Raw genomic sequence first — 25887 nt, 5'->3', positions numbered from 1 at the left:
CTTCTAGTTGATCATTTGGTATCAGAAGTTTCTTATATGAAAGGTAAAGGCCTCTAGATGAGGCTTATTTGAGCTCAATAAAATCTGATCATGTCTTGATTATTAATGATTTGATTAGGACAGTAAGGTCTGACTCTGTTAGACTAAAGTCTGCTCACTGAACCTTCAATAATGTCCAGTATAGAATATGTGCTCATGCTGCAGTGGAAACAGAATGAATATAGTGTCTGACTCCATCATGAGCTTGGAGGACTGCATCCATACATCTCTGACATGACTCAAATCACTGATTAATAAAGTCATCTGGAATGGCAAAGAAAGCCTTCTTGCAGGACTCCCAGAGTTCATCAAGAGTCTTTGTGTTCATCTTCAACGCCTCCTCCTTCATCTTACCCCTGACATGCTCAATAATGTTCATGTCTGGTGACTGGGCTGGCCAATCCTAGAGCAGCTTGACCTTCTTTGCTTTCAGGAGCTTTGATGTGGAGGCTGAAGTATGAGAAGGAGCGCTATCCTGCTGGAGAATTTGCCCTCTCCTGTGGTTTGTAATGTAATGGGCAGCACAAATGTCTTGATACCTCAGACTGTTGATGTTGATCATCCACTCTGCAGATCTCTCGCACACCCCCATACTGAATATAACCCCAAACCATGATTTCTCCTTCACCAAACTTGACTGATTCCTTTGAGAATCTTGGCTCCATGCTGGTTCCAGTAGGTCTTCTGCAGTATTTGTGATGATTGAGATGCAGTTTAACAGATGCACTGATTTGCCACAGCCATATCATCCTGCAGCCCAATAGCAGTTACTCACTGAAGCTAAGCAGGGCTGAGTCTGGTCAGTACCTGGATGGGAGACCACACCGGAAAACTAGGTTGCTGTTGGAAGTGGTGTAAGAGAGGCCAGCAGGGGGCACACAACCTGTGGTCCGTGTGAGTCCTAATGCTCCAGTAAAAGTGAAGGGGACTCTATACTGTCAGTGAGCGCCGTCTTTCAGAAGAGACGTTAAACCGAGGTCCTGACTCTCTGTGGTCATTAAAAATCCCATGGCATTTCTCGTAAAGAGCAAGGGTGTAACCCCGATGTCCTGGCCAAAGTCCCTCAATTGGCCCTTACCCATCATGGCCTCCCATATATCCGCATCTACCGAATTGGTGGTGTGGAGAGACCCCCCTCATGATTGTGAAGCGCTTTGGGTGTATGGCCGTACACAATAATTGCGTTATATAAATGCACATTACAAAAATAAATACACATTACATTACAACAGATGATTCATGGGAAAAATCCACCTTCTGACACTTTCCCAAATCATCAACTACAAGTCGAGTTATTATTTGTTGATTTTACAACTGGGATCCACCACAAGACTGTATAATATGCAATGAGTATTTTTAAAAAGTAAATGTAAAGCCCCAAGAAAATAATTTTCTTCTAGATAATAGAAGAATTGAATTTTTACGTAAATTGTGTTATATTTTTGGAATTTTAAATAATTGATCAACGTGGATTCAAATAAAAAAGATAAAAAAATAAATAAATAAATGCATAATACTGCTTAAGTTAAATCATATTTATTTCTATAGAAACCAATATTTCTATAGAGGTCTTTAATTAAGAGAGTGAAAATGATTTGTAATAATTTGATATAATTTTATTAAATAACAATGTTGTAAGACTTTAAAAATGTAACTTAACTTAAAGTTCACGTGAAGTGGAAAATACTCAGCACAATTACAAATCATAGAATCACCCTCCATTTGCTGAGTGACTGACTTAAAATGAACAATAAAGGTTTTGATTGAGTTGATCAGTTATTGACTGAACAATTCCAGCATTGACAGCACAATAACAATATTGCAAGCAGCCGGAACAAGTATACTACACAGAAATGTCCTGCCTACAAGCTATTTGAGAGGACTTTGCTTTTTATACCACAAAAAGCATTATCCTTAACTAGACACCTTAACTAACTAATGCATTTGTTTTTAGAGTGCCATCCGCCTCATGTCTATAAACCTACATTTCATTTATTCAAACTAAAACCTGTCAATTCTGTGAGATTCTGCTTCATAACACCAACTTTAATGACTAAATTCCACCACATTTACAGAATCGGGGAAATCATGGGCTCCTAATTATGATATGTGGGCATTCATGAATGCTCGTCTCCTCCATCAAAGCACATTTGAGGTGCTTGGAAACGGACCCCTTGTGAGCCTGTAAATGCACATAAATACACCCAGCTCTAAATGTGTTTTCCACAGCACCAAAGCAGTGGGGTCTAACAAGATTAGAGGTTCTGCCTGTTTGCTGTAAAGCAGTCCATTAGCCAACGCTTAGCGGCTTCCCTTTGGAGAAACCCGACGCATCCCAGGGGTCTGATCAGCACGGCCCACAGCAGACCTGATTATTGGCCACGTGTGTGTGTGTGTGTATGTGTGTGTGTGTGTGTTTGGCCTCAAAGTGTAATTACAGGCTTATGCATTTCAAATTGTGCTCTTTGAGAAGTTTTTAGGAGATTTTGGGGGAGAAAAACTGCAAAAAAACTAAAACTGCAACAGGAGAAAATAGACAAATAAATGATCCAACTCCTAAATCAAATGTAAAATCAGATGTAAAATCAAAAATACACATTTATTTATACTTTGATGCCAAACATTGCGAAATAAGTCAGATTTTTCCAAATATTTTTGAAAGAAGTGTCTGCATTTATGATTAATTAATAAAAAAAAACAATAAAACTATAAAAACTATAAAAATATATACATAAAAATAGATATATAAATAAATAATATAAATATATTATAATATAAAATAAAATACAATATAAATATATATAAATATATATATATATATATATATATATATATATATATATATATATATATATATATATATATATATATATATATATATATATATATATATATATATATATATATATATATATATATATATATATATTTGATATAGTGTGTCCTTCACAAATCAAGTGCATGTCATATATATTTTTCTATTGTAAACTTAAAAACATTTATTATAAAAATGCATGTTGTAACTCCACTTCAATTTTTAACAACGAATTTTGAATTGCTTATTTAATATTTTTGATTAAATATTATATATTAAACATTATTATGCAATATTTATAACGATATTAGGAGAGACTGCTTGATTATGTTGCTATAAGATGTTTAATAGGTACATTAATATATGTATATAATATATATTCTAATGTGTATATAATAAAATGTGTGTGTATATAATGAAATGAAATACACTCACTGGCCACTTTATTAGGTACACCTGTCCAACTGCTCGTTAACGCAAACTTCTAATCAACCAATCACATGGCAGCAACTCAATGCATTTAGGCATGTAGACATGGTCAAGATGATCTGCTGCAGCTCAAAGCGAGCATCAGAATGGGGAAGAAAGGGGATTTAAGTGACTTTGAATGTGGCATGGTTGTTGCTGCCAGACGGGCTGCTCTGAGTATTTCAGAAACTGCTGATCTACTGGGATTTTCACGCACAACCATCTCTAGGGTTTACAGAGAATGGTCCGACAAAGAGGAAATATCCAGTGAGCGGCAGTTCTGTGGGCGCAAATGCCTTGTTGATGCCAGAGGTCAGAGGAGAATGGCCAGACTGGTTCCAGCTGATAGAAAAGCAGCAGTAACTCAAATAAGCACTCGTTACAACCGAGGTCTGCAGAAGAGCATCTCTGAACACACAACACGTCCAACCTTGAGGCGGATGGGCTACAGCAGCAGAAGACCACACCGGGTGCCGCTCCTGTCAGCTAAGAACAGGAAACTGAGGCTTCAATTCACACAGGCTCACCAAAACTGGACAATAGAAGATTGGAGAAACGTTGCCTGGTCTGATGAGTCTCCATTTCTGCTGCCACATTCAGATGCTCGGCTCAGAATTTGGCCTCAACAACATGAAAGCATGGATCCATCCTGCCTTGTATCAGCGGTTCAGGCTGGTGGTGGTGGTGTAATGGTGTGGGGGGAGGTTGTCTTGGCACACTTTGGGTCTATTAGTACCAATTGAGCATGGTGTCAACACCACAGCCTACCTGAGTATTGTTGCTGACCATGTCCATTCCTTTATGAGCACAGTGTATCCATCTTCTGATGGCTGCTTCCAGCAGGATAACGCACCATGTCATAAAGCGTGAATCATCTCAGACTGGTTTCTTGAACATGACAATGAGTTCACTGTACTCAAATGGCCTCCACAGTCACCAGAGCTCAATCCAATAGAGCACCTTTGGGATGTGGTGGAACGGGAGATTGGCATCATGGACAAATCTGCAGCAACTGTGTGATGCTATCATGTCAATATGTAGCAAAATCTCTGAGGAATATTTCCAGTAGCTTGTTGAATCTCTGACATGAAGGATTAAGGCAGTTCTGAAGGCAAAAGGGGGTCTCTGTAACTTAAAATCTACTATACTAAAATGATTGTTATCAACTTTACATTGAGAGAGAGAACGAGAAAAGGTAACTCCAAGCATGCACACTGAAAAGAACTGCAGAGGGAAAATATACCCGTCACTGACCTTAAAGAATTACATTTCACATTAGTGTACATCAATAAAGCTTTCAGGTGAAATTCAATGATTACAGCATTAATATTGAACTACTGCAGACTCCCGTCATTATCAGCTTCCAAAACATGCGTGCACAACCGCGTCAGAACATTGTGCTCTTTTCGCCTGGAGTGGGCGTCTCTGCCATCCACATCTGCGTGAGATATAAACACACTTGCGCATTCTGTGAATACAGTATTGATCTGCAGAAACGCTGATGCATTCCAGCACGGCCTATTCTTAGCGCGGCTGACGGACACAGACGGGGCTGACTCACAGCCTATGTTGGGTTAATGTTCTCACAATGTTCCTGCGGCGACTCTTGTCAACCTGCGGTGCTCACACATGCTGCGCTACATCGATCCGCCATGGAGAAAGGTCAAGTAAACGAGTGTGGCAGCTTCCTCTCCCAGTGCGCATAAGTGGAAACCATCCAGCCTTACAGTCTCCTTCAAGACTTTTCAAAATAATTACAGATCACCGTTTCCCATAGTATTATATCAGAGGAGTGGTCCACCCCCTTTTAAAAGTCAAGTTCATTATAAAGTCTTATAAAGCGCAATAGAGCTGCGCAATACTGGGAAAAACTGACTAGGGAGATTTTGGTTTTTCTACGACATATATTGCGATATATGGGCGACTCGATTGCTTAGTGGTTAGCACTGTGACCTCACAGCAAGAAGGTTGCTGGTTTGAGTCCCAGCTGGGTCAGTTGTCATTTCTGTGTGGAGTTTGCATGTTCTCCCCGTGTTGGCGTGGGTTTCCTCCGGGTGCTCTGGTTTCCCCCACAGTCCAAACACATGCGCTATAGGGGAACTGATTAACTAAATTAGCCGTAGTGTATGAGTGTGTTTTGCACTACTGGGTTGCGGCTTGAAGAGCATCTACTGTGTAAAACATATGCTGGAATAGTTGGTGGTTCATTCTGCTGTGGCGATCTCTGAAATAGAGACTAAGCCGAAGGAAAATGAATGAATGAATGCATTCATTGACTTAAATTTAAGCTTATCCAGATCCAGTTTACTTTAACCAAAGCACCTACAGTATTAACAACCAGAAAAAAAGACCTTTAACAAGTCCAAAATACATTAGGAATCTTAATTAGAAAAGTCTTAATCATTTTCAACTGCGTATACACATTTCCCTGAACAAGTCTACTGTGTTTAATCTTTTGCAGGAGCTCTTCGGATTTCTTTGTTCGCTTCTTTCAGATTTTTTGCTCTTTGTATTCAGTACAATACAGCGGTATTTAAACCAGTCTTAACACTGCTGCAGGAGAACAGACTCCTCTCCAGAATTTAGAGCTCTTCGTGATCTGCTGAAAGTAACTTGCCAAGTCTAAAAAGTTTCATTTTAATCCTCAATGTTTGAACTTTGAGGAGAATAATGTGTGTGTGTGCGTGCGTGCGTGCGTGTGTGCGTGTGAGAGAGAGAAAGAAAAGGCACTGACACTAGTTGCGGAGTGTCAGAGCAGAGCTCATCAATATTCATTACCCATCCAAATATGGTCAAAACTCAGCTTTTCATTCTAGAGCAGGGATGGGCAAACTCGATCCTGGAGGGCCGGTGTCCCTGCATAGTTTTGCACCAACCCTAATCAAACACACCTGCTTGTAGCTTTCTAGTGATCTTAAAAGACACTAATTAAGGTGTTCAGGTGTGTTTGATAAGTGTTAGAGCAAAACTCTGCAGGGACACCGGCCCTCGAGGATCAAGTTTGCCCATGCCTGGTCTAGAGGGTCATTCCTCTGTTTATAAACGATAATAAATCAAATTATATATAAAAGAGTTTCTGGAGAATTTTGGACTTATCTAAGCCACATATCCAGTATTTATATATCAGAGAACAATTTAACTTATTGAATCAACACCACCTTTATTTTTAGATTTAAAATTCATGTGTGTGTATGTGAGAGTGAGAGCAAGCACTGACACCAGCTGCTGAGCATCACAGTAGAGCTCATTAATATTCATGAGCATTCCAAATATGGTCAAAACCATGCACTTATTTACTTCTCTATGTCAATTCAAATCCTGTGTTCATGCTTAGTTTTCCATACAGTGACTAAAGTCTGCTAAGCTATAGATAGACATTTACAGTAACAATGTGAGCATTTCAAACATATTAAATATTAATATGTAATATATTATTACATAAAATATTAATATATTATGCTCTCTCTCAAAAAAAAAAAAACTTTTTTACTAATGCTTTGCTTAGACTTTACACATCTGAAACTTGTCTATAGCACTTGTTCACTGCTGCTCTTATAGTTGTGTAAATTGCTTCCTTGTCGTCATTTGTAAGTCGGTTTGGATAAAAGCGTCTGCTAAATGACTAAATGTAAATGTAAATAAATATTAAATCTAAAAAGACAATTTTAAAGTGACATTGATTCAATTAAAGTTCAAGATATGTGGCTTAGGCAAGTTAAAACATTCTTCAGAAACTGTTTTATATGCTTATTTAGTGATTTCACCGCTAGAATGAAAGTTTAGTTTTGACCATATTTGGAATAGTCATGAATATTAATAAGCTAGCTTGGTCTGGCTGACTGTATAGAGTGCATTGCTGATTGGTCTGCTCAGACCATTCAAAGACCAATGCAAAGACTGTTGTTTATGAGTAAATTAATAGCTTGGCCAATAATAAGTCATTCATTCTCTTACATTTAGTGATGCATCTTTCTGGACAAGCTTTTAATTAACGGTATGGTGAGCTATCTTATGTCTAAGCCACATATCTATTATGTAGATATCAGAGAATGATTTAAATTAAATTGAAAATTGATCTTTAAATAAAAGAAAAATGTATTTATATAGCGCTTTTCACAGACAAGAAGTTACAAAGCGCATAACAATAAAAGAAAAAACAGATCAGAACACAACAAAAAGAGGAGAGAAGAGGAAAACACCTAGCTCATTAATATTCATGCTCATTCCAAATATGGTCAAAACCAAGATTCTGCAGAAAGTTTTAACTTTCAGGTAAATTCAAACATTCTCCAGAAATGGTTTTATGTTTATTTTTGTACTTATTCCCTTCATGTCCAGGTGAATCTTTTCTGTGTTTTATTTACATTAACAACGTGAGCATTTCATACATGTGAATATTACATCTAAAAGGACTATTTAAAGCTGACATTGGTTCAATTAAAGTTCAAGATATGTGGCTTAGGTAAGTTAAAACATTCTTCAGAAACAGTTTTATATGCTAATTTAGTCATTTGACCCCCAGAATGAAAAGTTTGGTTTTTACCATATTTTGAATAGTCATGAATATTAATGAGCTAGCTTGGTCTGGTAGAGACATATTGCTGATTTGCCTGCTCAGAGCAGTCAAAGGCCAATGCGAAGACTGTTGGTTGTCAGTAAACGGATAGTTTGGCCAATAATAATGTGTCGTCATTCTCCCACATTTAAGGGTGCATATCCCATTGAACATTTTAACTCGATTACAATAAATAAACGATTATTTTAATTATGTTTTTGCCCTCATATTTCACTGAAAGGTTTGCACAGTAAATATGCTCACATTTTACATGTGATTTTTGAATGAAGGGTGCATTACCTGATTTTAAAATCATTGACGTAAACACACACTACTATCTATGGTTCTTTATTGAACATCAACTGAAATTAAAACACACATTGCTTTAAATGCAGCTCTCCACGCCACCCACCCTCATCACTGGTACCAAGCCGTCAAATAACAAAGCTTGCGCTACGCATCATTGTGACGTGTATTTACAATTTTTTGTACTTTTTTTTTTTGAGAGTATGCAAAGGCTGCACCGGACCATACACGTGCACTCGGCAGAAGTGTAAAATCAGAAAAATCTTATAAGTATAAATCATAACACAATAAATTAGCCTCAACAAAGCGGGGTCACGTGACTCCACACACGGTAGGAAAAATAATTGAATAAAAAGACCTGGAAAAATTTGATCGATTATAAGTTCTGAATGCCGACTTCGATTAATCACCCAACCCTACTAGGAAACCAAGGCAAAAACAAGTCCTCCACTGAACTCCATTCTGTTATAAATGGGACTGTTTTTATACTGTATATAAACTATATACTGTATTAGTTAATATAAAGCAACGTTTCAAGATATTTGTTTTTAGAATATTGCATAAATAAAGAAGTTACCCATGGCCACTTTAACGCAATACAGTTTGGTGTATTTACCTTCGGCCCACCACCCTCAATTAAGTTTGCTTTTTGACCCTTCATACGAAAAATTTTGGACACCACAGATATAGATAGACATTTACATTAATGTGAGCATTTCATACATGTGAATATTACATCTAAAAAGACTATTGAAAGGTGACACTGATTCAATTGAACTTGACGATATGTAGCTTAGGCAAGTAAAACATCTTTCAGAAATGGTTTTATATGCTGATTTGACCCCTAGAATGAAAGTTTGGTTTTGACCATATTTGGGATGGTCATGAATATTAATGAGCTAGTTTGGATTGGTCTGCTCAGAGCATTCAAAGGCCAATGCAAAGACTGTTGTTGTCAGTAAATGAACAGTTCGGCCAATGAGAACGTGTCTTTATTCTCTCACATTTAGTGATGCATCTTTCTGGACGAGCTTTTAATTAACGGTATGGTGAGCTGGCTCATGTCTAAGCCACATATCTATTATGTAGATATCAGAGTATGATTTAAATTAAATGAATTAAAAGTTTATCCTAAAATATATCAAAAGTCAAATGTATTTACATAGCACCATTCAGATACAATAAGGCACAAAATGCATAAGTGTAAAAGAAAAAACAGCTCAAAACACAACAGAGTAGAGGAGAGAAGAGAAAAACACCTAACTCATTAATATTCATGACCATTCCAAATATGGTCAAAACCAAGTTTCTGAAGACTGTTAACGTACAGGTAAATTCAAACATTCTCCAGAAATGGTTTTATAGGATTATTTTTGTACGTATTTGCGTCATGTCAATTCAAACAGGTGACTTTTTCTGTCTTGAAATATGACGACACGTTCTCATTATTGGCCAAACTATTAATTTCCTGACAAACAACAGTCTTTGCTTTGGCCTTTGGATGCTCTGAGCAGCCATGCATCTCTACAGTCAGCCAGACGAAGTGTGAGTCACAGAGAAAAAGAGGAAAACACCTACACACGGCGGTCATTATTATAGCAGAGCCTACAGGAAACACTCCAATTACTGGAGCCAAAACACTGCATCTCTCCAGAGATACTTCAGCATGACATATCAGATCATTAATGCGCTTTTACCACACTATAGGGTAAAATGTTAAACTCGACCAAAGTGTATGCAGTAGCCGCTGCTGTCTATACCATGAGGGTAACAGTGCAGCATTTGACTTTGTTTCAGGAGTTAATTAGATGTCATGATAACAAACACTGGCGGTGGTGTTGACATTTACAGATATACAGAGACTCCAGCTTACATCTGGATTATAATCACTGTAATTAATATATTGAAATCTGCAGTCGGAGATGAAATTATGAATTATCCTCATGTGAAATTTTTATTCTGTTCACAGAGTTCCCAAGTGCTGTTAAGCCTAATTTGTTTTGTCTGTTTCACAATGGCAGCACATTATATTTGACTAGATACTTTTCAAAATACTAGTATTCAGCTTAAAGTGACATTTAAAGGCTTAACTAGGTTAATTGGGTTAACTAGGTTAATAAGATTAATTAGCCAAATCGTTAGACACCAGTGGTTTATTCAGTAGACAATCCCAAAAAATCTTTACTTAATAATATTGACTTTAAAATAATACAATTCTTAATAATATTGACCTTAAAATAATACAATTCCTTATAATATTGACCTATTTTGTTTAATTAAAAACTGCTTTTGTTATTGACAATCTTATAGAGCTTTCAATCTTTCTCCAGAAACAAAACATATAATAGGAAAGATATATTACAGGAAAATGTGCTTGCTCTGGTAAACATCACTTGGGAGATAGATAAAAATAAGAGGAGGAAAAATAATTGTGGCTTTTTTTTTCTCTTTGTATAGTTTCAGCACAACAGGCAATGTTTGCACATGTAAACTCGCATCTCTGAAGCCAAACAGATGGACATGCTGATTTTCCTGTCCAAAAATCTGTCATGATTTTAGTCGGATGCTCAAATAAGACAAAATGCAATCAATCCATGTACACAAGGCAATAAAACAGCAAAGTAGAAACTCAAAGTGCTTTTCTTTTCCTGATTGTTCTTGGTGTTTTCAGGTTGATGAAATTATATTTGTGGAGCAAAAGCGGTGAGGATACGCATGTTAATACTTCTTGTTTGTTTGGATTGCTAAAATGTCTGATTTGTGTCATGCAGTAACAGTACGACAAGACATTCAGATGCTGTAGTGATGCTTTCTTATCCCAGAAATGAGACATTTCTTAGTTAGAACAATTTAAAAATGTCATATAGCATTTTGAAGATGTTCAGTTCATTAAAGGTTTATTTTTTATAGCGCATTTCACAATGATTAACAATCCAAAGCAGCTTTACAAAAGGTGCACGATATTACTACATTACAGAAGTTTGAAAAATCTATTTATATAGTGCAAATATAAACTCACTGGCCACTTTATTAGGTACACCTGTCCAACTGCTCGGTAACGCACCCAATCAAATAGCAGCAGGTCAATGCATTTAGGCTTGTAGACATGGTCAAGACGATCTGCTGCAGTTCAAAGTGAGCATCAGAATGGGGAAGAAAGGGGATTTAAGGGACTTTCAACGTGGCATGGTTGTTGGTGCCAGACGGGCTGGTCTGAGTATTTCAGAAACTGCTGATCTACTGGGATTTTCACGCACAACCATCTCTAGGGTTTACAGAGAATGGTCTGACAAAGAGGAAATATCCAGCGAGCGGCAGTTCTGTGGGCCCAAATGCCTTGTTGATGCCAGAGGTCAGAGGAGAATGGCCAGACTGGTTCCAGCTGATAGAAAGGCAACAGTAACTCAAATAAGCACTCGTTACAACCGAGGTCTGCAGAAGAGCATCTCTGAACACACAACACGTCCAACCTTGAGGCGGATGGGCTACAGCAGCAGAAGACCACACCGGGTGCCGCTCCTGTCAGCTAAGAACAGGAAACTGAGGCTACAATTCACACAGGCTCACCAAAACTGGACAATAGAAGATTGGAGAAACGTTGCCTGGACTCATTACTACAAATCTCATCCTGTAGCATATTTTATTATTATGGTATTTTATGATTTAGAAGAGTGAAAAACTTACATACAGCACCTTTAAAACTTTAAGACTATTATGATTGAAATTTCAGACTTATACAGGGATAAACGCTAAGGATTGAGGCAAGAAAAAATAACTTGCCGCATCCAAAAAAATTCAAAAGAGTTATTATTTATATTTTAAATACGATGTTAAAACAAGCAAACCCTAGCAAACATAAATATTTTAGTCTTTTCTTAACTTTTCGGTTAAAAAAAGTGCGCAAGCTAAACCCATGCACATCTGTCCAGGTCAGTGTTGCTATTGTTTAATAACGTTAGCGACAGAAACAATATATGTTTTTGCTTTAGCAAATGACTAATTATGGGACAGCTCGGTGGCTCAGTGGTTAGCACTGTGGCCTCACAGCAAGAAGGTTTCTGGTTTGTGTCCTGGCTTGGTCATTTCTGTGTGGTGTTTGCATGTTCTCCCCATGTTGGCGTGGGTTTCCTCCGGGTGCTCCGGTTTCCAACACAGTCTACTGTGTAAAGCATATGCTGGAATAGTTGGTGGTTCATTCCACTGTGGTGACCTCTGAAATTGAGACTAAGCCGAAGGAAAATTAATGAATAAACAGACTAATTACTAGTGTACAAAAGCATGCAAAACACACCATGAGACTTTGTTTTTCTTGACTGGGGAAAAAAAAAAATCTTTATTTTTTATACTATATATTTTTATTTTTAATATAAAATTGGCTGCCACTAATATATCAACATTATTTTTATTATTTATATTATTATACTTGGTATATTATTATACCACATGCATCAATTCATATGTGCTCATTGGCTATTTTTCCCCTTTTCTCTCTGTTTGCATTTGCCTCTGTTTTTTTTATTCATTCATTTTTCTGGTATTTTTTTATCCCTCTCCATCTTCAATTTTCATGTATATGAGATTGTTACTGATGTTACTGTAATTCATGTATTCTGTTTACCTATGCATTTGTTTTACGGTTTTCTTTTGCACACACACACGCACACAGACGTCTGTGACAGCACTCAAGCCTTCAAAAACACACACCTCCTACAGCCACGATGCTTGTATTTTTCAGAATCCTGCTAAATTAGCGGAGCACACAGAGCGCGGTTTATGATCTCCGCTCATTACAGATGTTTGCTTTGCTCTCAAACGCAGCACCATCCACCAATCAGCGGCTGCGCTTCTGCATTAACATTCCACGCTCCCCTGCAGCCTCCGTTTGTGTTGCATTTGGCGGATTTCATGCTGCTTGAAGTGCTGTATGAAGACGTTAGCAATATGACACAAATGCGCCTGGACAAATACGCATTTCAGGATTAGAGCGAGAATAAGCCTGTCAATGGATGGAGGGAGAGAGGGGTGGGGGGGGCGTGGGAAGGAAACTCGCCCTGGTTACCATAGAAATGCATTCTGGGTTCATTCTCTTTCTGACGAATGCTATAAAGCTTCATCTGTATTTTCCCCCTTCAGCTCTTGGGAAAGCACATGGTTTTGACGGCTGATCTGGAATCTTACAGCGACGCAACAATAAACTCACGCTTCAACGCATTCATAGAAGCAGGGGATCACTGGACAGCATGCACACACACAAATTCAAACACACATATGCACACGTACACACACACACAGCAATAAATCTAGATGTTTTGATTAATTCCCATCACAGCAACAATAGTTATAGTGATTTGAAATGAACAACACACTCAAAACAATGCAACGATCATACCACCGCTAGTCTGTTATAAATACACTTAAATGGGATTTGTTCCCCTACATTATAGTAATGAGAATATTTTAGCATTACGATAACAACAACTAGGGCTGCACAATATATGGTTTCATCATCGATATAGCAATGGTGGACTTTGTATTATAATTCATAATTTTCATGTGTTTTTGATGCTTGTGATTGGATAATGACTTTAAAAACATTCAGGTGTAAGAAATTGTACCATCTGTGACCTTAACTATGATTATCATTCAGTTACTGTACTTGAATACGGCACAAAGTCTAAAGCTCATGGCGTAAAAGCATTAAGGGCGTGTCCGAATGCACTTCTGCTATTTTAAAGATGGAAAAATAGGTCTAACAGGGTTGCGCTTATTCTCTTAATGAGTTCTGGGTGTGTTTTGAGCATAACCTGCATTAAACCAGAGTCTCATCTCCCATTCCCTTTAAGAGTCAGTTGTGTCGCTCCATGTTGCATTCGCTGTTTACATGTTTGACTTTGTTAGTGTAAAAACTGAAGCTTCGCTAGTGAGAAAACAGTTAAACAGAGCATCTGCAGCGCGAGGATAAAGAACGAGCCTCCTCCATTCAGCCTCTTTACTTTCTCTTTACTTTACCTCTTTACTTTACTCCTTTACTTTACTCCTTTACTTTGGTGGAGTAAGGAAACGGTGGAGACTCACTCCACTGAACACATCCATCAGCCCACGTATTTAATTTCCTTTAAGCGCAAAGATTTGTCTCAGAACTATTTCTGAATTTAGTTCTAATCTCCAGCAAAGGAATAAATGAACAATAATAATGAAGTGTGGTCAAAACACTGAGATATATCCAAACACACGTCCTGTTCTGATGCCCCATATGGTGATGCAGACGTCTCCAAAACCCCACAGGTGGACAAATCTACACTTGTGTTTATTAAAACAAATATAAATCTGCAGATAATCAATAATACTGCAAATAATAATCACATTATACAGATGCAGATCGTCATGAATAAACTGAAAAAGCTCCCCGAGGTGAAGAAGGCATGGAGGCAGTGGTGTTTATATTGATGGAGAAAATCATCATTTCTGGGTCATTTTAATCCTTTAATTGTTTTCATCTGTAAAGATATTTGTGTATTGCTGTACATCCTGTGTGTATTCAGCAGCGTGTAAGTGTTTGGACCTGCATACACAATTAATAATGTGCTCTGCTGGACTTTAGAGCAGCTTTTAGTTAGTCAATGGTGCAGTCTACGTCAGTTCCTCAAAATAGCAGAACGCCAACAATGTACCTTAACACACCTCTATGTTAGACCGGCACACCCATGAGGTCATAAAGTGGCGCAAATGAATTTGCAAATTTTTGCAAAACGTGAAAATTAGGGTTGAGCTGGTCTGAAAATAGCATCAAGTCACGTCAAACAAGTCTTGTGCGTTATTGCAGGTTTATGATAGGCCCCTTTATTTAAATTGGACCTTTTTATTGATTGTATTTATAAATTGTTAATACAACACATGCTAATACAGAAATGCACTGCAAATAGCACAGACCACATGAAAATGTGTCGGAGTGAGCCCAAAAAGTTGATTGGTTTGTTTATTGTTTATTGTTAAGATTGTTTATTAGATTTTATGGAGATGCACTCCACTACAGAATCATCCCAATCAATCTAACATTATAAATTCTTTCCAAATATGAAGTCAGATGGTGAAACTGTACTCCTATTGCAATATATATTGCAAAATAAAAAAAATATTGCAATGTCAGATTTTTTCAATATCATGCAGCCCTAACAACAACAACTTAAATGTAAATAAAATGACAAAAAGATCTAAATGAAAAAACTACAGTAATGATAATTGTTTTTGCATTATGGTAAGTAAAAAAATGAGGAAATAAATGAAGAATGAAAATAGCATACAAATAAATTCAAGAATTATTGTTAATAATAATAAAATAATAAGATACGCACATAGTAATGATTACTGGGAAAAACTGAAAAAAATAATACAGTAAAATTTGGGGGAGGGGTATTGTTTAATATAATACAAGCAAAATGTTTAGACATTATGATGAGATACAGATGATAAATATAAATGATATATCTAATAATACATGAGAATTTGAGAAAAATTATAGTAATGTATAGTAATGAAAAATAAAGCAATGAAAAATTATATAGTAAAACATTATAGTAATGAATATTGGGAAAAAAGAAATAAGAGTAATGATAATTGTTTTAGCACTATAGTAAAGAGAATATGGGAGGGGGAACTTATAACGAAAGCTAAATTATTTAAAAACGATGAGTAACAATTAAATAATTATGTAATGAGATATGCACATAGTAATGATTACTGGGGAAAATTGAAAGGAAATACAAAATGCACAAATCTGGGAGGACAATTTTAAAATTTATTATAGAAGCTAAAAATGCTCAGACTTAATGATGAGACACAGAGGATAAATATACCTGATATGTATAATATATGAGAATTTGAGGAAACTTCAAATGTTAAAAATTATAGTAATGAAAATTAGGGGGGGAAAATGACAGTCATGATAATTGTTTTAGCATTATAGTAAAGAGAATATGGAAGGGGGAATTACAATGAAAGCTAAGTATATTTTAAAGTGATAAGTAACAAATAATTATGTAATAAAATTACAATACATACAGTAATATATTAAAGGAAAATTAAATAAAATAACATTACAGTAAAATAAATGTGGGCGTCACGGTGGTGCAGTGGGTGGCACATTCGCCTCACAGCAAGAAGGTCGCTGGTTCAAGCTTCAGCTGTGTCAGTTGGCATTTCTGTGTGGAGTTTGCATGTTCTCCCGGTGTTCGCGAGGGTTTCCTCCCAGTGTTCGCTCCAGTTTCCCCCACAAGTGGTACAGGTGAATTCGGTAAGCCGAATTGCTCATGGTGTATAAGTGGGAGTGAGTGTGTATGGATGTTTCACAGTGTTGGGTTGCAGCTGGAAGGGCATGCGCTGCGTAAAACATATGCTGGATAAGTTGGCGGTTCATTCCACTGTGGCAACCCCAAATTGATAAAGGGACTAAGCCGAAAAGAAAATGAATGAATGAATAAAATACAAATAGAAAACATTTTAACATAAAATACCAATTCTTTAGGTTTAGAGTTAGGCTTCATTAATTAGGATAAAATTACAAATGCAGGATATTTGGCCATGATGATATATGGCAATTATAATATTTTTAGACACGTTTTTAATCATAAATTATAGTAATAGTGTTTTTATGCATTATGGGATTTTATTATTATATTTTATTATATATTTTATTTTATTGTACATCTGAATGAACAATAAGAAAATAAAGGCTCATGCTTCAGACTCACAGATGAACCACAGATTTAAGGAAGATTCACCAATCAATAAACACCACGCCAACAACAATCTGTAAACGCAGACCGCATCTCAGCAAACACATCACACTGTTTACATGAAGAGGATCTCATTGTGCTCTCACACACACACACACACACACACACACACACACACACACACACACACACACACACACACACACGGCAGACGAGGGTTTCCCGTTCCTCCTGCATGCACATGACAACACATCAGTGAGATATTGTGTGATGCGCGAGTCTCCTGAGATAAAAACATCCGCACACACACACACACACACACACACACACACTCATTCATCTTACAGGCACGTGAAACGATCCGCACAAGAGAACCGCAGCAATACCTCACATTCAGCCACAATGTTGCCTGGTGACAGTCGCCGTGGTGATGCGGCCGTCTCCGCACCAATGGACCACCTGTGACTTGACTAGTAAAACAAGCATGCGTGCGTATCTGTGTGTGTGTGTGTGTACTCACTCAGACTTGGCCAGTGCTGTGAGGGCCCGACTGAAGCACCACCCTACAAAGGGCAGGTCTCGGCCGTGGAAGCCTGAGCGAGGGTGCTCTGGCTGGGCAGCGGCGGCGGCCGGGCAGGGGGGTCGCTCCGGAGCCTCGAAATTACAGGCGTCATCTTCAGAACGCAGAGACGGAACAAACGGAGGGAGCGCTGGAGGAGACCACAGGAGAAAACAACGTGTGAGCGGCTCGCAGAGGAAAACAGACTGGAGGAGAAAGAGAGAGAGAATGAGGGGGAGAGAGAGAGAGATTGTGGGAGAATGACAGAGAGATGGAGGGAGAGAGAACGAGGAAGAAAGAGAGAGAGGGATTGAATTTTGAATATTAAGAGAGAGAGAGAGAGAGAGAGAGCGAGAGAGAGAGCGAGAGAGATTTATATTAAGGGGGAGATAGAGTGAAAGAGAGAGAGAGAGACGGGGGTCTCAGTGATGAGACTGTAGCGCAATAACTCGCGCTCTCTCTCTTTTTCTCGCTCGCTCTCTCTTACTGCAGCAGTCTCGGCTAATCAGTGTGAGTCACAGCCAAAACCCAATGCAACTCTCTCTCTCTCTCTCTCTCTCACACACACACACACACACGAATCTACACAAACAGCTGTTTTGACACACGCACTTGCCTTGCCTTATTCTTACACGTACACAACTGATTTGTGTAGACTAAATAATCAAACTATATCTATATATATTTATTTTGACATTATAATATTCTAAAAACATTACGACACATTTTAGGTGAACATTCCACAATGATCACAACAACAGCCGAATATGGATCAGCCTGCCACAAACACAACACTAAAGCAAGATCAGTTCTTAGACTGTTGTACACACACACACACACGTATATTTTATACATATATATACATATATATATATATATATATATATATATATATATATATGTGTGTGTATTTGTATATGTATATGTATATATTTGTATATGTACATACAAGGGTGTAACGGATCACAACCCACGGTTCAAAACAAGTGACCAGCAGATTAATACATTTTTTTACTTGTAGATTAATCCTAAATATGTAATAAACGCACAGAGAGATCGCCTCTCTGTTCATTCAAATCACATGTATGAAAGCATTCAGGCTTTCCTGTAAAATATGATGATCACAGAAAAAGTTGTGGTGGGTTATTTGGGATGTGGTGGGTTTCTTAGGTTATTAAAGGTGTTTTCTGTCACTGCTTGTTTATCCTGCATTAATGCATTCAGTGTACGCTGCACCATTAATCATTAAAAGATCAGGATCTCAACACCCACGCAACATAATTTATAAATGATGCTGATTTAAATGTTTATTAATCCTCGAATAGCTGCATTCAAATCTGTGATTGAAAAACGCAAAAATCAAGAAAGAGATTCAGTCTTTAGCCTATGGAGTTAGTTATGAAGTTACAACAGTCGAATAACACAGAAGTACTTCAGCACTTCTTCAATGGGGGGGCAGATCATTTAGTGTTATTGCACCCAAACTTTGGAGCTCTCTGCCACGCTCACTCCGGTCTGTTAATAATATCCCCGAATTTAAATCTTTACTTAAAACTCACTTGTTTCCTGAATGTTACACTTCTGATTTGATAAACTGACCACTTTTGTTTGAGCAACCTGTACTCTGCATATTTGTCTCCTAGGTCTTGTTTTGTATTTCCATTTTGTTATATTTGACTTCTTGTATCTTTGTGAACCTAATGTTAACCTAATGTGAACCTAATATGAACCTAATGTTTATTTGTCTCTAGTTGATTTCGGTTTCTTTCAATGTCTGTTCATACTATTTATTTCTGTTACATTCTTTGTAAGTGTCCTGGAGCTCTTGAAAAGCGCTATATAAATAAAATTTTATTACTATTATTATTATTATTATTATTATTACTGGGAGAACAGTTTATAGTTTAGATAAAACCACTGATGTTTATGGTAAAGACTTAAATCACCATCATATGCGTTTAACTCGATGCTCATTATTACATTATAAGCATTTACATTATTTAACCAGTAGGTGGCGACAACCAGCCATCAAAAATATGCCACTGAATAATTCTTTTTTTTATTTCAAATAAATTACAGCTAAGTTCTGTTTGTTAAAACCAAAAGTGTCTTGCAGGGCTGTTTCTGTAATAAATGATAAGCAAATGACATTTGTCTCCTACTCCAAAAAATAGTCCAATCAGTGACTAAAAAAACGTAATGTGATCCAAACCGTGAGATGTGCGATCCGTTACACCACTAATACACATATTGAACTGAATGAATTTGATAATTCCTTTTCCTTTTATTGTTATTATTTATTTGCGTATTTATCTACTTTGTATATAACATAAATGTACATGTTTATTTAAAGGTGCAGTAGGTGATCAGCCTAAATGCTAACCGTTAGCATAAAATCTTTGAAAACACAGTCCCTCCCCTGCAGTCCAAAGCCTCCTGAATCATGCACAGTAAAGATGACAGAGACCCACTAGATCATGTCATTCACCAGTTAGAAAACTTAGTACTTAACAATACTACAATTCCCAATAAAAAAACAGTATTATATCTAGCACGTGTTCAGTTGTGTAGCAGCAGAACTCATAATAATGTGCAGTATTTCATGCATGCAAGGATCGCTGGTCTCACTCTCTCACACGATTTTTCCTAAACCCACTACTGTATGCTTGGTGGTCACCGGTGGCGTGCAGGAATTACACTTATTACTAAGCCACACTTACATGCTATTTCAGAGTGAATATTCAGAGTAGCGCCGAACAATATAGTCAGCGCGTCACAGAGTGTCAATGTTCAGAAATGGCCCAATGTGAATATAAAAGCAACTTCAGCTCAGTAAAGCAGGCTAGGCGGTATATCGCTATTGACTTATGTTTTGTTGTTAAACTAAATATAAATCTACATTATCGCTGCAGTAAAAGGACTGTATGAAACTGAAAACAGTCACATCAATCTTTCAACGGGAGATGTCAGTGGCTGAACAACACTTCTGTGTATATAGCCCATCTGTAACAACAGAATCTACATCAGCTTTGAGTGACTAAAAGAGTTTTAAAACAGAACATGACCCGTCTAACAGAAATACTTCAGCCATGGTGTCGTCGTTCCTCCAGCGAGCAAAACTAACTCCAATATTGATTCAGGATATTAGCAAGTTTTGATTCAGCATTTGATTTTACTGCTGTCACTTGTGTCTATGTGACAGCGGCATGCGTGAGCGCGCATTGGCGGATCTGCGTGAACAGGTACGCAGATGTACAAATCTACATTTGCTGAGACAGTTTGGGCTACTTATCAGAATTATGGGAATTATCAGCCCGACAATTTTTAATCAACGTTTTTTAGTCTTCTGCCTTACTCAGAATAAAAAAACACACATAAACACATTTAGATCATTTACTTTAATCATTACTATTGGAATGTGAAGAGACTTTCAACCAGCACAACAACACATTTCTGAAGACAATCACCTACTGCACCTTTAAGCCATGCAAATAAAGCTAATTTAAACTTGAAATGAAAACAATCATCATTTTAGATGACCCAGTGAATTTTTCTTGTATTTAATATTTATGACATACACACCCTGTAGATAATGTAACAAGCTTTTATCATACAAATAAGTTTGTATTAAACGCTGTAAGGTATTTTCATGACAAACAACTCGATTAATGCTTTAGTTTGTCCACTAATCACCAGTACTACATCTTTATAATTTCTAAAAGCAAATATACTTTAAGCAAATACCACTTTCATTCAATAATGACTACATTCTTTTAGTAGTAAATATAAAGCATTGAGAGTGTGTAAAAATCAGTGCATCTGCAGCCACAAAAAATAAAGCACTTTAAAGCTGTGATCTTGTGCATTGTGTGTGAAAAACTGAGCGCTGCAACATCATTCACAGACAATAATTAATCAGCATCTGCACTGGGAGAAGAAAGAAAGAAACGCAACGCACAAAAACACACCACTCTATTCATCAGACTCAATCAGCACAGCTCTATTCTAGAAGCCATTAGAATCAATCTGAATCACACATTGTTTGAATCACTGAATCAGATCAGATGACTCACTCGCTGAAGTGCATATTGTTAACTATAATAACAGTGGAATGGATGAAATGCAAGGTCTTGAGACACATTTTCAAAGCTCAACTTGTGTGATAAAAGCCTTGCATGCACCACACGCGCAAGGGTTAAATTCATGCTTTCACCCTGTGTGAACATTCAAATACTGTATTGTGTGTAGATATGAGAGCAATGCTAAATGTCTCAGGAAATTAAAATGAATTTTTTTAGGTGTTAGTCCTAATCAGGGCCAGACAGAAAATGCAGAGGTTTTGTTTTTGCAATTTCTGCACAGAATTTAGTTTAAAAAAGAATCTGCAGATTTTAAGTCAAATGATTTTGGTAAGATAGCAACCAAAACTTTAAATCAATACCTTTTTAACTTTTCTTTAATAGTGCAGTATGCAGGTATGACACAATCTACATTGTAAAAGCGCTATACAAATAAAGGTGAATTGAATACTGCATTAGTTAATATGATTTTAAGCACTATTTTACAATATTAGGAAATAAATTAGGCAAATTTAACGTGATATGTTTTGAATATTCACTTTTGGCCCACAGCCCTCAATCAAGTTTGGCTTTTGGCCCTTTATAAGAAAACGTTTGGGCACCCCTGGCTTTAAGGATATCTATTAGCTAATGTGCTCCAAAACAGTGACAACATTAATTAGAACCAATCATTATAATGAATAGAATTACAATATGAAATAGTAATTGCAATCTAAATTAAAAAATAGATTTGTTTCAAGATTTTCCCTAAAAGAGATATAGCAGAAACAATGAATGAAGAGGGGGGACTCATTAATATTCATGACCCTTCCAAATAAGGTCAAAACTGAGCTTTCACTCTGGCGCCAATTTCTAGGAATACAAATGAGCATGTTAAACTATTTCTAGAGATATTTCCACTTAAGCCACATGCCTAGATATCAGAGAACATCTCAAACAATGCATCAGTGCAGAATAGCCAGATGGAGCACAGCTTTGGTACATTTTACAGTATAATCGCAGCAAAATGAGCCACGTTCCAACATTAGTAGTTCTGGTTGTCCCAAATGACACACACCTCTTGAGGAAAGTAATGAAAAAAGGGTCTCTTTGATGGAGACCCTATTGTTCAATAGTGCAGGATTCTTCCGTTCCTGCATGTGATGCAATATCAGCAACAATAACAGCAACAAGAGGTTTCTGTTGCACTTTTGTTCTTTGTCTGGATATTTGTCTGGAAGAGCAACATGCAAACCTGACACTCTCTTTAACACACCAAATAAAATCACAAAATCTCTTTAAATCACAATCTGCACTACATAGTCTGCAAAGATAATGTTAAAAGTCAAACCTGTGAGGCCTGTTTTTACTTCATTACAATAGATAAACACCGCAACGATTGGAAAAAAATCATAGAAAAAAATGTAAATGGTTTATCTTGGAGACAAATCCCAAACTGGGTGCGACTGTGGCTCAGTGGTTAGCACTGAAGGTCACTAGTTTGAGTTTGCATGTTCTCCCCTTGTTGGCGTGGGTTTCCTCCGGGTGCTCCGGTTTCCCCCACAGTCCAAACACATGTGCTATAGAGGAATTGATGAACTAAATTGGCTGTAGTGTATGAGTGTGTGTGTGAATGAGCGTGTATGGGTGTTTCCCAGTACTAGGTTGCAGCTGGAAGGGCATCCGCTGTCTAAAACATATGTTGGAATAGTTGGCAGTTCATTCCACTGTGGCGACCACTGATAAAGGGACTAAGCTGAAGGAAAATGAATGAATAAATGAATGATTTCCCAAACTACCCACGTGTGTGTACGTGCGCATTATCTCATTATGGTTTGGCTGTTTGTGTTTGGCCTTTAAATCACACTAATTTCGACTAAGTTGTTCATATGAGAGGATCAAGGGTTGAATCCTGCAGGAAACTCAGCAGTATGAGCAAGAAATCTGTCTGTGTGTGTGTGTGTGTGTGTGTGTGTTTTATCTCATTATAGTTTGGCTGTGTGACTATCTGAGAAGCTTCTCTCTGTAAGAACACCTGCACACTGCATAATCTGACTAATTCCACACAAATCCACATGCTGGCCCCCAGAGGAGTGTGTGTGTGTGTGCGTGCGTGCGTGCGTGTGTGTGTGTGTGTGCCACTAATCTGAATAATGATATAGGTACGATACAGGTAATATAAAGAGAAGGTGTCTCCATACACATGCATATGTACATACTGTATATTCACATATCTCCTTGTTAACAAATACAGATTTTAATGACAGCGATAATCATAATGAGTTTAATGAAGACGCTGAACTAAAACTGAACATCACACAAACTAAAGTGATAATAATTGATCTTAGAGAAAAAGCCTCAGAGGTGAAACCGGTTTATTTTAATAGAAAACAAGTTGAAAAGCACTTATTTAACAACACACTTTACATGCCAATTTGCACATAACAGCTGCACATATAACGTTGTATATAGTAATATACCAGTACATACACTTGTTAATCTGTATATTTTGTTTACTACTTCTATTAAAATATATTTATTATCAGTTTTTTGTCCTGTCTCTGTTATCATTTTGCACTGTAGAAGCTCTGTCACCAAAACAAATTCCTCATGTGTGTGAACATACCTGGCAATAAAGCTCTTTCTGATTTCTGAAAGGGTCCAGGTATACGTATAGGATTAGAGGCATTAAATGCTCTTCTAACTTCCTACTTGCTAAATTCTTCTTTCCTACTTGGCTAGTAGTAGCATCTCTGCCTACTGTTCCACACTCTTGCGCTTTATATTTGATACTCTAATTTTAACATGAGCCTATCAGCACAGTGCTCAAACGACACAGCTTGAAGATTAACACCGAACCAACAAACGTTCTAGAAAACTACGATACCAACAAGAGTGAAATTATTAACTAAACAATCCTCCTGCTACCAGCTGCTTACATTCCTGAGATGGAAAAAAACATGTGGAAAATGCCCCTGGATTGGACAGATTCAGAACCTCACTGCTGCACAGACCTCTACAAAAGATTGCAGTTCTTCAAACAAAGTTACTTGCGATCCGAACAAAACTGGCGGGTCACACAGGACCTAGAAAATTGTTTGTACAGTATAAAACAATTATGCCAATTAGACATCCAAAAATACGAACTACAAATGAAATGTCTAAAATATAATTATATTTTTTAAATCATCTTTAATTAAGTCTTCTGCTCACCAAGCCTACATTTATTTGATCAAAGACTAAAAAAACTGTAAAATTGAGTATTAATTTAATCTGAAAATAACTGTTCCCTACTTAATAACTGCATTTTAAACTCTCGCTTATTCAAGTGATGCAGAACTGCATAATTTTAACATAATTTTTAGTCTTCTCTGATGAATAGTACATTCAAAAGAGCATCATTTATTTAAAAGAAATCTTTTTAAAACATTTTAAGTCTTTACTATCCATTTAATGTGCCCTTAAGTAACAAAAAGAAAGAAATCTGAAAGAAATCTAACCCCAAAAATTTAAATGGTAGTGTAAGATGCTTTCCAGCAATCATTTGACAGTAAAAACTTCATAAAATAGATGCAATATGTTTATTAGGGCTGAAACTTATTGTCAAATGATTAAACTTAAAGGGCACAATGGTGAAAAATCTACTTTTCAAGCTGTTTGGACAGACATATGTGCATGTATGGTGTATAGACCGTCATATTGGGCTGATATAAACACACCCAGTGCTTTTTATTCAATTTAGCAACATAAAAACGGTGGACCAATTGGAGCGGTTTTCAAACTGACCGCAACTTTACGTAGGAGAGCGGTCCCCCCGCCCACCAATATTGATTGACAGGCGCGTCATCAAATCCTCAGTTTGTTTATTCACGTCCGCCATTTTCAGCGTGAGTCGAAGCGATATCGCTAAAGGAACACGCTAGCTCTATTTTTAGATGCAAGGCTCATTGGGCTCAACACAAGAGCAATATTCTCCACATTATCGCACTAATCGGAATTATTGGTTGTATCTTTAGGTAGGTTTGCAAACATGCATACTTCTCATTGAGTCTACCTTATACTTCAGCCGTTTGCATTTCTCACGATCCCAGAAGCTCCCTGTGATCTTAACTAGCATGTGTTTTAGAGTTCTAAACATCGGTTTCTATCAGGGTACACTCAAGTCGACGGCTGGGCGCCGCGGACCGCTGCAGAAACCTATGTTTAGAATTCAAAAATGCGTGGCGCGACGATTCGGGACACTTCATGTTTCTGCCGCGCCACAGAGAGTGTCTGGTGTGCCGTATCGCGGCTTCGAGCGGCGCATCCGGTGCCTCAGTCAAAGTTAATTCAGTGTGTGTGGTTATTAGTTTCTG

At 37.3% G+C, this 25887-nt stretch overlaps 1 protein-coding gene across 4 annotated transcripts in view; it reads right to left on the bottom strand.

Annotated features, from left to right (window-relative positions):
• cita (citron rho-interacting serine/threonine kinase a) overlaps nt 1–25887 on the bottom strand; it is a 187500-nt gene that overhangs the window by 121547 nt on the left and 40066 nt on the right. For all 4 annotated transcript variants that reach the window (XM_056457208.1, XM_056457210.1, XM_056457209.1 and 1 more), the window contains exon 10: nt 17436–17625. In XM_056457208.1, the coding sequence (XP_056313183.1) occupies nt 17436–17625 (190 nt within the window). The remainder of the gene's footprint in view (nt 1–17435; nt 17626–25887) is intronic.

The sequence above is a fragment of the Danio aesculapii genome, chromosome 5, assembly GCF_903798145.1.
Source record: "Danio aesculapii chromosome 5, fDanAes4.1, whole genome shotgun sequence".
Lineage (NCBI taxonomy): Eukaryota > Metazoa > Chordata > Actinopteri > Cypriniformes > Danionidae > Danio > Danio aesculapii.
Note: the sequence above shows the minus strand (reverse complement) of the source record. Positions and strands in the feature narration are given on the sequence as shown.